The sequence below is a fragment of the Astyanax mexicanus genome, chromosome 17 (assembly GCF_023375975.1).
Source record: "Astyanax mexicanus isolate ESR-SI-001 chromosome 17, AstMex3_surface, whole genome shotgun sequence".
Classification (NCBI taxonomy): Eukaryota; Metazoa; Chordata; class Actinopteri; order Characiformes; family Acestrorhamphidae; genus Astyanax; species Astyanax mexicanus.
Genome location: NC_064424.1, coordinates 6,364,488 through 6,376,998, shown reverse-complemented (window position 1 = coordinate 6,376,998; position 12,511 = coordinate 6,364,488). Strand labels below are relative to the sequence as shown.

Sequence of the window (12,511 nt, the reverse complement as noted above, 5' to 3'; positions counted from 1 at the left end):
CTTAAGTACTGAAAGTAGAAGTACAATATTGTGTCATGTACTAGCTAACTACTACTTCCAGAGCAGAGCGTCTGAGTGGGAATTCTCTTTTCTATTAGAGATTATTTTCACCCAGCGACCAGAACAACTCTAGGGAAGCAAGCGGGACGGCATTCGGCATCTTCACGCATGCGCACTGATAGTGTCGCTTTGTATGCAACATACACGGCTGGATGTGGGCTACGATGACTTGGAGATCAGCAAATATGAAAATTCAGTGAATTAAATTTAATTATTTGGATTAATAGAATGAATTAAATCTATCTACAGCACTAGTAAAATATTTGGACACCCATTCTTATTAATATTTGTTCTTTATTTTTATTATTTTCTACATTGTAGATTAATATGAAAGACTTAAAATTATTATTATTTATAATTTGTAGTTTATTCGTGGTTTGAACACCCATTCCTTCAAGACGCTGATTTACTTAGCCATAATATTTTAGACATAAACATAAAATGTAGACATAAAATTTCAAAACTATTCTTATGAAGACACAGATTAAAATACCAAGAGTTTGCAGATCCGTCCTCAAAGATAAACGTGCTTCTTAGATGTTTCCTGTATAGCGTTAATATTGTCTTCAATATTAAATTTACAATGTAAAAAAAAGATAAAAATAAACAAAACACATTGAATCTACCTGTCTGTCTGTCTACTTGTCTGTCTGTTCAGTCAGCCCTGGTCTGAGTGAGTCAGTGTAATATTTCTCCGGTCCAGCAGGGCGGCGACAGTCTGTGCGCTGCTCCGCTCTGAGCTCAGTCTGGGTGGCGGTGGAGCTGCGCGTTTAAACGGTGGCGGCTGCAGACAGAGAGCACAGCAATGCAGAGATCAGTACTGAGCAGCAGATCTGAGAGATTTACTGCGGAAACACATATAAAACAATTTAAACACGGACTAGAGAGTGAGATGGCAGTGGATAGGTGAGTATAGCACTGTTTATGGACTGCAGAAGTGCCTGGTTGTGGAATAACTTATATTAATACTGGGTTAGTAGATAGAGTAGTTTTAGTGTTTGGTTATAATGTAGATAACCCCTTAATAATTCATACTAACTAGTTATCTAACTCTTTAGTGTAGTGTCTTTCGTAGCCAATTAAATATGTATCCAGCAATGTGATCAGTAAGTTAGTTAACTGTACAAGTTATCTAGAAAACGTATCTAATACAAGTACTAACAGTTAACTAAGCTAAGCTAGCTAAACTTATAACTTACACATGAGCTTCAGTAATGCTCTGTTTAGCTAGTTAGGTTAAATCCTGTGTGTTTAAAACAATATTTGCTCTAGATAACATATTATTGTCCTATCCTAACTATTACAAAGCTTTATATATCTCTAAAGCTAAGTTATATAAGTTATTTAGCTTAAAAGTTAAATAGAGGGAACTGAGCTGACTGCTAGCTATTATGGCTAAGCTAACCTAGCTTTAGCTCCCTCCTTTCCAGCACTTCTGGCGCGCCTTGGCTTTTAAAGGCTTTAAACTTAAAAATAAGAAAAATATTATTCGTTTAACTATCGTATCATGTCTGTATATAAAAATGTTAATCGTTATGATACTTATTTCTGTGATTTTCTATCATTTTGAGCTCTTTTTTGGTGTTCTATTGTTGAGATGGCGCGATCAGAGGGAGCCAAACTGTAGTTCTGGCGGGCACCAAAACAACTCTGAAAAAAGTTTCAAACTCCGCCTAATTTTCACTTTAAAGCTCAATAAATTAAGGCATATATGTTTTATAGTATATTTGACACTTGTTTTTTGTTACATGTATGTTTTATAGCTTGATAGCTGTTTTAATTTAGGTTATTTATATGTTTAATGTGCGTTATTGCTTGACAAACAACTACACTGAGCACAGTTGGCTGCTCAGTGTCGTTAATGTTAGCTTAAATAAATGATTTGGGCTGCAAGAGTTGATTAACATAATCGATATTGTTGATTATTAATGACTTTACCTAACAAATTTCAGTGTGGACTAATCGTTAACTAGATAGAAACCTGTGGACAGAAACCCACAGTAGGGGGAGGGTTTCAGGGCTACTCACTCACTAAGTTCACACTTAGCCTGGGCACCAAAACTGATAACAGATTACATAATTAAAGGTCAGGGCAATATGGCGATATTATCATATTATAAAATCTTAATATCCTATTGATTATGCTTAAAACATATAAATAAAATTCAGTGCCTAAAAATAATGATACAACTGTTCATTTCAATAAAAAATTAGGTAATGCTTTTTGACCCTTTCAGATTCTGCAGCCATTACAATATACATCATGTATTTTCTTTATTTTTAAACGTTTTATTGCACATAACACTATTTGATAGCTATCAGAATAGACTGTGAACCTTGAATGGCAAATGAACAAGTTACTAAAAGACAACTTACTAATCTAATGTGAGTTGGAAAGCGTTTTAATTGTTTTTTTTACTGTTTAGGAATTGGTTATGAAACGAAAAAAAAGATTTATATAAAATCTGTGCTAAATAGATTTTTTTTTCCATCACTGGAGATATTTCAGGTCTGAAAGTTTTTTTTTTTTGCAATTTTACAGCAGCTCAAAGAACAGAACAGAGGAAGTATAAGGACATATACATACAAACAATATATAAAATATCTATATATATATATATATATATGCAAGAAAATGAATATAAAGGAAGATACAAGATATTTAAAAAAGTATTATTATATAAAAATACAATTTTGTTAAATTGGAAAATTAAACATTTTATTTTTTAATAAATCAATAACTTGGTCTGCTTTCAGTCTCAGACGCTCTTGGTTCTGGTCTTAATTCGGACTTGGTTCTAGCTTTCTTAATTACAACACTATTGGCACAGTTAATGATGACATACAGTAGGACACAGGCGGTAGCTTTTATATTGTTTATATTGATAGTGGAATTATATTGCATTGGCCAAAATTCAGAAATACCTTTTGGCAATATCGCCCAGCCCTAATATTTACTAACTAAATACGAGAAGATTTTACATTTTCCACTGTCTTCTGGGCATTTATTTACAAGGCCTGTAAGTCCCACTTTTGCACTTTCTATCATTTTTGAAGCAATTTTGAAAGAGCCATACACACAGGAAGCAGAGTTTGGAGGGCATGATATAAACAAAATATAGATTTAAAAATATTTTCTCATGCTTATTAATTAATTACTGTTTAGCTATTGACTCTTAACAAACCACCCTGATTTGCAGGCCGCTTCAAGAGCTTCCATGTCTGAATGAGAATTTGGAGGGATCCCTGCTGTGCATGTCTCAGACGAAAAAGAAGCAAAGGCTGCGCTACGGTGAAGAAAACACCCCGCATGAATTCATCCAGCACCTTTCACCCCCTCGCAAACAGCCTCGGCTCTGCGGCAAGGGCAAGGAGAACGCTTTTGTGTTGGCCAGACGTCCTCGAAAGAGCAGGGAATCAACAGGTATTGATATTGTGTTATATACCTTTATATCCAATGTTATTACATGTGTGCTTAGTCAATAATCATTTGAGGGAGATCTCCCTGCTGGTATTTTAACACTGATTTACAGTTAAATGTATACACAACTTTAGAACCAAGTGTAACATTTATTTTTCTTTTACTTTAGCTTTCAACTAACTGTATGCTAACAAAAAGTTATATTCTTTTTTTACATTTATTAAACTATAGATACTATACATTTCCTTAAAAACTCAGTCTGTTCACAAACATACTTTCTCCCTCCTGCAGCCGGTCTATCCTGGGACAGTCTCCCAGATGAGCTCCTGCTGGGGATCCTTTCACGCCTCTCGCTGCAGGACCTTCTCCGGACCTCCCGTGTGTGTAAACGCTGGCATAGAGTGGCGTAAGTTGTTCCCTCCAGTTTTTGTGCTTATTAGTAAGAAAAATATAAATATATACATCAACACAGCACACACACAGACACAGACAGGTGAGTAAAGGACACCCTTTTATTTCAGAATGAAAGAAATTTCTGAAATAAACGGGTGTCCTGCGAGCTAGCATTCATTTCTCAACTTAAGCTGATAAAACCATGATTTATTTTACAGAATATGATAATAGAATACTAGTGCATTTATGTATTATGTTTAAAAAACAAAAACTATTATTTAAGTATTAATGACAAGGCATTTTCATTATATTGTAAAATATCTTTCATGCAACCATGGAGGTCTAATATTTTACTGTATTTATCATTTGACCTGCATGACTGACTAGCTTTACATTTTAGGCTCCAATCAGGACCTTTGGTTCTCTTACACTAATATCGTAATGATTAATCCACCGATTCCATTGTTTGTTTAATTTTCAGATTTGATGAGTTCTTGTGGCGCAGTGTGGATTTGGTGGGGAAAGCTCAGCTGGATGCAGAGCTTGGCCAGGTGTTGAGTGCTGGAGTCCTGAGGCTGCGCTGTCCACATGTGTGCATTGGTCAACCCAGTTTTAAAAATACAGAGTAAGTGATGAGCCACTGTATTAAAGCCTATAGTTTCAACGTTACTCTTTTATTCTGTTTTACTAAAACTAAAATCACATGTATGTTTCAGACCTCTCCGTGTAAATCATATGGACTTGTCCGGCTGCACCGTACAGACGTCTGTCCTGGAGGACATTTTGTCCCGCTGCAGACGGCTACAGAATCTCAGTCTTGAGGGCCTTGAACTTTCAGACAAAATCCTCCAGTATGTTAACTTACAACAATATACTGTTGCCTGTTTAAATTGTATTAAGGTTGCTGTGTAGAATGTAACCGTGTGTATGGTACAGGGTATCTGCAGATCCATTAAGTCTTAATCCTTAATTTGTTTTATATTAATGGGTCTTAATTTGTAGAATATCTTAAATTTGTCCCCTAAGGTCTTAAGAAGGCCAAATCCAGTAAATACTTTTTTTTTTTTATGCATTGCATTTTGCAGTTTCCAAATTTTATTCGCAAGTTAGTTTACAGATTTAAATTAGTTAGACTGAACTAAGCAGGACCAATGGTATTATTATGTATGGCTCAGATGGGGACTATTTTAAGGTACACAGATTTTAGTTAGAATAGACAGTAATGTATAGGCTTGGAAAAACAGTAGGAATTGGGGTTAGACGACCCCAGTTTTGCTGCACACTATATTTAAGCATTGCCATCGTGTATAAGCGTAATAATCACATCACAGGACATTTGTTACATTATTACAACAATATTACATTAGACATTGTATCTTATGTATCAAATTGTATGTTGTGCTGCATTTAATGTGAAACAAAAAAACATTGCACCACATACTTGCCAACTGAGATTATTTAGAAATAATTAGTAGCAGATAAGATATATAAATTTGCCCAAAAATTCATTTTATGTTTTTGTTTTGACCAAAAAAAATAAAGTTAAAATAAACTTTAAAATTAAAAATAGACACCCATTGAACATTTTATTATTATGGCATGTTTAGATTTTTGACTTGTTGAGAAATTATGACTTTCAACACGATACCTGCCTACATATATAACAATACAGATACTAAAAAGATAATAAGGCCAAAACTTAAAACATCAGAGATTAATGGAATAGTATAAGACCGAACATGGAGGTAAAAAATGTGTTTTTTTTTTTTTTTTTTTTCTTCAATGAATTAAGTTCAAATCCTCAACAAAGAGCAATGATGGTGCTGCAATGTTTAGAAACAATAGGAGCTCTTTCTAGTGATGTATACAGTTTTTACTGATGTGTTGAGGGATTCTGTGATTTGTGATAAACGCGGCGCCTGGTGTCGGATGATTTTAAAGTACTGGTAGTAAATAAAAAGTCATAGGGTAACTATATTAGAATGATCAGTATCATTAATTTTATTAGTCTAACACTGTTTTTATATCCTAATCTCTTTTGCAGGTATTTGGCTCAGAATACAGAGCTGATTCGGCTGAACTTGTGTGGCAGTGCTGGTTTTTCTCCTGACTCTCTGGCAGAGATGCTTCAGTCCTGCACTCAGTAAGGCCTGAGGCTGGACCACGAGTCCCCTTCCCATAAACCTTTTTATTTATACATGAATATGTCTATAGAATTTAACTTTGGATACATGCATAGCACTGTTTCATTATTTGACTGTTTTGTTTAATCCAGGCTTCAGGAGCTGAATGTGTCGTGGTGTGACTTCAGTAGTGAGCATGTTCAGGCTATTTCTAACAACATTTCACCAAACGTCACTCAACTCAACATCAGCGGCTACAGGCAAAAGATGACCATGGACGGTAAGAAACAGTTCATTTTGACCTAGTAGGCTTGTACAATTAAATGTTCTAATGTACGCATATCAATTGATTTCGCCATGAGGTCCCAAATTTGTTGCCTACCCATCCATGCAAGTCTTTAGTAGTTCTGGGCGATTATGGTGCAAAAAAAAAAAAAAAAACCCACACACACACACACACACAGACACTGGATTATACTTCCGAATGCGGATCTCTGAATGAAAATTGAGAAATAACACTCTAAACTCTAAAGTCTGAGAATAAACTTTGAAGGCAGAATTATTATTATTATTGTTTTCCACAATTATAAACACTGCAGTTTTTAAAAATGGTAGGATTTATTTTTATCCTACCGGGTGTTTGTGTTAAAAGTGCTGGAACTTTTTTCGGTATGAGCTCAGTCCTCAGATATAAAACATGCACGCTAGTCTGTGGGAGGCGCCAAGGTAAGACGGATAAACACTTCAGAAATTAGTGGTGTTTTTGAATATTTTAGATTAAAAAGATAAAGTGGCTGTATGTAAAATTGCAATTACTCCATTTTGAAAATTGCATTAAAACTGTAATTCAAATTAACAAAATTAATCATAAAATTGCCCAGCTCTGCTATCAAGCTACCTTCGGAGCCATCCACTACTATCCACCACACTTAATTTTCCTCCAAACTGGCAATACACAGTCACTTTGCTGAAGACTTTAAACTGTACTTACAAATAATGTCAAGGTTTGCAGGTCTGCATTACAGGTGCTGGTCAACGAATTAGAATAATTTGAAATAGTGCAATCATGAAATTCTTTGAATGCATTTTTTGTGCAGAAAGCAAATCAGGTGTTCACCGCACCTGTCCTACTCGTTAGACTAATCACAGAACTCGTTACCTGGAAAAAAATTTGCTCAGCTGAGCTTTCCAAAAGGCCCATTTAGGCCATTTAACTGTGACACTGTTGTTTTATTGAATTAGAATAATGGAGAAACCGTTTCATTGAATTAGAATAATTTTTATTATAATTACAATCATCACTTTCTCAGTATTTTGTGTCTGCCCCCTTGGCTTGTATGACTGCCTGAAGTCTCCGTGGCATCGATTTGACCAGCTTGTCGCAAGTTTCCGCACTCACAGCTTCCCAGGCAGTGGCGATGTTCTGCTTCAGTTGGTCCAGCGTAGTAGGCTTTCTGTCGCGAATTTTCCGCTTGACGATGGCCCAAAGGTTTTCAATGACATTGAGGTCAGGCGAGTTGGCCGGCCATGCCAAAACTTCAAGCTGTTTTTTAGTGAACCAATCTTTGGTCGACTTTGCCGCATGAGCCGGTGCAAGATCCTGTTGAAATATGAAGTCTTCTTCGCCGAACTGTTCCTCAACAGTCGGAATCAGGAACGTTTCCAGAACATCTTGATATACGGCAGCATTGACAGTCTTCTTGAGGAAGCAGAGTTTCCCTACACCTCGAGCGGACATGCATCCCCAGACCATAACGCTCTGGGGAAACTTGACGGATCTTTTCACGCACTCGTGGTTGTAGGTTTCGCCACCACGACGCCAGACACGAGGACCTTGGTCACCGAAGGAGATGCAGAAGCGTGATTCGTCACTGAAGACCACTTTCTGCCAGTCTTCAGCAGTCCACTCGCCGTGTTCTTTGGCCCACTTCAGCCGTTTCTCCATTTGTTTCTTGTTCAGCATCGGTTTTACTGCTGGAACGCGAGATTTGAAGCCGAGTTCGCACAGACGACGGTAAGTGGTTGATCTGGAGACGTCAGCGCCGGTCTGCTTGTTCCGGTGAGCTCGGAAGTGGACTTGAACCGGTTGCTGACTGCGATCTTTCTCACCTGCTTGTTGTCGCGAGCAGAAGTTTTTCGGACGCCGGAACAGTTGGTGCGCTTGCTGCAGTTTTTCTTGAGAGCTTTGCAGACGGAAGACTGGCTGATGCCGAGCTGCTCAGCAATTTTAGTTTGGGTCAAGCCTGGTTGGCGAAGGGCTTGAATTTGAGCCACTATTCCGGTTGAGAGGTCGTGCTGCTTACCCATGATTGATTTTACAACTTAGAAATTCTACTCAACCCTGACTTTATACTGCACAGTGAACACTCTTCACAGAAAACAAAAATTCCAGCATTTATTCTAATTCAATGAAACGGTTTCTCCATTATTCTAATTCAATAAAACAACAGTGTCACAGTTAAATGGCCTAAATGGGCCTTTTGGAAAGCTCAGCTGAGCAAATTTTTTTCCAGGTAACGAGTTCTGTGATTAGTCTAACGAGTAGGACAGGTGCGGTGAACACCTGATTTGCTTTCTGCACAAAAAATGCATTCAAAGAATTTCATGATTGCACTATTTCAAATTATTCTAATTCGTTGACCAGCACCTGTATAGTAAAGGTTTTAAAATGCATGTGTTGTACAAGTTGGTAATGTAATTTTGGTGACAGGGCTAATATAGACAATTTTATTGGTGGGTTGAGATTCTCTTTTGACTTTTTACATGTATACATTTTATCTTTATTCTTTAGATGCAAAGAACCTTGTGGAAAGATGTCCAAATCTCTCAGTTTTGGATTTAAGGTAAGGTAATGAGTATTTCAGGCACTGAATACTGTGTAAACTTTGGATCCTAAACCTAATCACTAATGTTTCTTCTCACAGTGACAGTGTTCTAGTGACCACGGACAGTTTTGTCTTCCTGCAGCAGATGTCTTCACTTAGGCACCTGGCGCTGAGCCGCTGCTACCAGATTCACCCTGCCGCCCTCATGTAAGTACACATGTACAACACATTTTCTTTTTTCTCATGAAATCAGTAAATTCCCTTTTTTCTTTTTTTTTTTTAAGAAAGGAGAAGACAAGAAAATAAGTGTCTAAATTAAGATCATTTTACTTGTTTTAAAGTTTATCTATTGAGACTGACCACCAAAAGGAGTTAATGGGGGTTTTCAATTTATTTGCAGATAATAATACAGTTTTATAATGCCAGTTTTAGAATCTATTTTTAGTGTGCAAACAGTTATATTTCCAGTTGTGCAAAATTGTTCGTTTATGCCAGTTTGAAATATTGCTTTGTCTCAAATCACAAGCTTCCTGTAAAGTTTTGTCAATTGTTGGTATAAATTTGATTTATATGTTTATTAAATTATTTTTTGCCATTTTGTTACTGCAAAAGTGGTTTTAATTTTGTTTTAATTTGTAGTATTAGAGAAACTAAAATAGTCCATTGATTTTTGCTATACATGCATATATCCTGATCATCGTTTTTGTTATTGTTGCCACTAAACACTTAAAGCTTAGAGACCAGACAGCCCATTGTAACTTTAGAAACAAATTGAATATTTTAGCTTTCAACCAACAACAAGCAAACAAATATTTAAATGTGTCTTCTGAGAAATGTTTTTAATTTATTTAGCTTACTGGTCCTTACATTAAACTGGTCAGAGCATTAAACGCTCTTTTTATAAATAACTTAAAATGAATATATAAAGTAATTTTAAAGTAGCGTGGCCTGTGTCTACCAAATGTAGTAGCAAACAGTAGATACGTCAGCAAATATGTTTTAATATGATCGTCCAATACTGATCATTCTGATTGTGCATCCCTTATTTTTATTTTAATGTAGTCTTTTTTTTCTCTGTTGCAGAGACTTTGAGAAGTTTACACAGCTGAAGACCTTGGAAGTGTTTGGTCTGATACAGGACAGCTATTTACCCATCCTCAGTAAAAAGCTGCCACATATACAGATCAACACTCAGCCGTTCTCCAGCGTGGCTCGTCCCACTTCGGCTGGGAGGAAAGATCGTACTCTATGGGGAATGCACTGTCGACTAGCGTACAAACCTAACCCACACTCTCACGACAGCTGAGAACAACTCAGTGAAGTGTGAATTTTAGAATGTACTGAATGACCAGATTAGATTTAAGTAATTTTAAAGGGAGTCCACTGGAACGTTTAATTTTCAAGTGGCATTAAAAAAAAAAAGTTATGTTTTAGATGTTTTAGAAAAAGTGGAAATCTTAAACAAGCCTACAGAATGCTGTAGCCCAAAAATATTGAGCCATGTCAAAGCTTCAGCTTTACTGATCACTAGGCCTGCTGCGATAATTGTTTTTAGACTTATCATTCGATAAACGAACATGGATTTTATAGTTACACACAGTACAGTTTTACTGCTGCTGTAGTCTTTCACACTGTACACTGTTTAATTAAGTGATAGACAGACACCTGTAACTTCTCGTTTAACGCAAATCACAAACTTCAGAGTTCAAATATGCGGTCAGTCAGACAGCTATTTACTCTATTTGATTTAAACTCAGTGAGCGCTGCTGTTAAACATGTGAATGAGCCTCATGATGAAGCAGGGAAGACTCATCCCCCAGTCAGTCCATCACTCCATCTATATATGTATATACATATATTAAACACTGTTTTGACACAACAGCTCAATCACGTTAATTGAATCTCCAATCAGAATCTGCAACACCAGATATATTTTAAAGCTGTAAAAATTACGATATTGCAATAATTCTTGCGACAATATATTGTCTATTAAAATAGTTATCGTGACGGGCCTACTAATTACTGAACAATTATCATTGTTTAAAAAGTGCTTTGATGAAAGTTGACTGAAAGTTACAGTTTAACAGTTCTAATTTTAAATATGGTGCCCAGTGATTTAAATATTCAGAGCCATAATAAACACTTAGGTCCCTTTTTTTATATTTTACCTTAAAATGCTCCCTAAATCAGTGAAAATGAGTGTCTTTTTATTGAACATAAGCATGCATCTCGTTCAGAAAGGTTTGAAAGGGTTGTCCGACAATCAGAAATGTGGGCATGTTCTCATCATTTAAACATTATGTTGTGGGCACAAGTTTTAATGACCACTGTTAAGATTTATACACCTTATTACTTTTGAACAGCCTGTGGATCAATGAGGGCAAATTTATCTCAGAGTTGGTAAAAGTTACACGATGTATTAATGTTCATGTTCATGCAGACATTTTATTTTTAATAGGAAACTGCTGCGTATAGTTTTGAATAGTAAGTTTACCAGTGTTACCAGTTCATTAAGTAGAATCAGGGCCCAAATCTACACTTTTACAAAACCATTTTTTTTTTTTTTAGTTTTTCTTTGTGACCAAAATACCTGAAATCTTGAACTTTGGTACTACTTTCTGATCTGTTGCGAACTTAAAAAAAAAAAACTTGAATGACTTGACTTCTCTATTGAGAACAGTGAAAAAGAACAGTGTATTTTTGTGGATATTTTCATGTTCGTTAATTTTTTTAAATAAATAATGCTTTTTATTTAGTCACTCTTTCATCTTTTGTTCTTGTATTGAGGATGAAATGTGCTATATGTTAACTTTCTCTGCTTTCACTATTCTTTGGGTAAATTTACTGTGCAGAGTACCAGAAGATTCTACAGCAATGCTTTTGATGTTAATTATACTCATTTTCTATACACCTTAATAGGCTCAAGTAGAGGGTGAGACATTTTTTAGAAGAAGAATTAAGATTGAACAGTGGTTTTCTTTAAATTTCTGTTAAACTGAAATCAAATTAATCATTATAATCAAGATTAATCAATCATTAATTTTCTTGAGACTGTTTAAATATAAAGTAAAGAGTGTTAAGATTGACAAAGTGAAATTACATTGATCTTAAAATCACAATAATGGTCTCTGTAATTAATCATGATTTTTATTTTAAGTGCTAATTCTTGTCTGTTTTGGGTAAGAGACAAAAATAAGTGTGTAATAGATCATATATATATATATATATATATATATATATATTAGATTTTGCATATCATATGCATCAAAACCACTTAGGCTCTACTGCTACTTTACAAAAGCAGAAACTCTTGCAGATGTAAACTGTAAATTTACCCACAGCTCTCTCTGATTAAGACTGACTGGTTTCAGACGTGACGCTCATGTCCCTAGTGATTTCCTGAAAGTCTGTTATTCAGTTTCACGCAAAAGCAGAAGCAGATGAGATGAGACAACGGACATAAGACACCACTAGTCAGAGGAAGCAAGAGGCGGTGCAAGTGTCTCAGTCCGCGGTAGAGACTTTTAGAAAATTTTAGGTCCATTTGGATTTTGAAAAAATAAATGTATTAAAAGTTTACAGACTAACTGCATTCGTTAACGTTGATGTAATCAGTTAAATTTACTGTATTCAAAACACTTTTAATTAGCTAGCTTTAATGCATTCTATATCCTGGTGGAATGTTGGGT

At 35.7% G+C, this 12,511-nt stretch overlaps 1 protein-coding gene across 1 annotated transcript; it reads left to right on the top strand.

Annotated features, from left to right (window-relative positions):
- Positions 1-810: 810 nt before the first annotated feature.
- On the top strand, positions 811-11,577 carry skp2 (S-phase kinase-associated protein 2, E3 ubiquitin protein ligase). The gene is made up of 10 exons (XM_015605982.3): positions 811-966; positions 3,261-3,484; positions 3,773-3,887; positions 4,356-4,499; positions 4,591-4,725; positions 5,919-6,017; positions 6,150-6,277; positions 8,789-8,840; positions 8,922-9,029; positions 9,906-11,577. The coding sequence occupies exons 1-10, from the start codon at positions 866-868 to the stop codon at positions 10,126-10,128; spliced, it is 1,329 nt and encodes a 442-aa protein (XP_015461468.1). The 5' UTR covers positions 811-865; the 3' UTR covers positions 10,129-11,577.
- Positions 11,578-12,511: the final 934 nt, after the last annotated feature.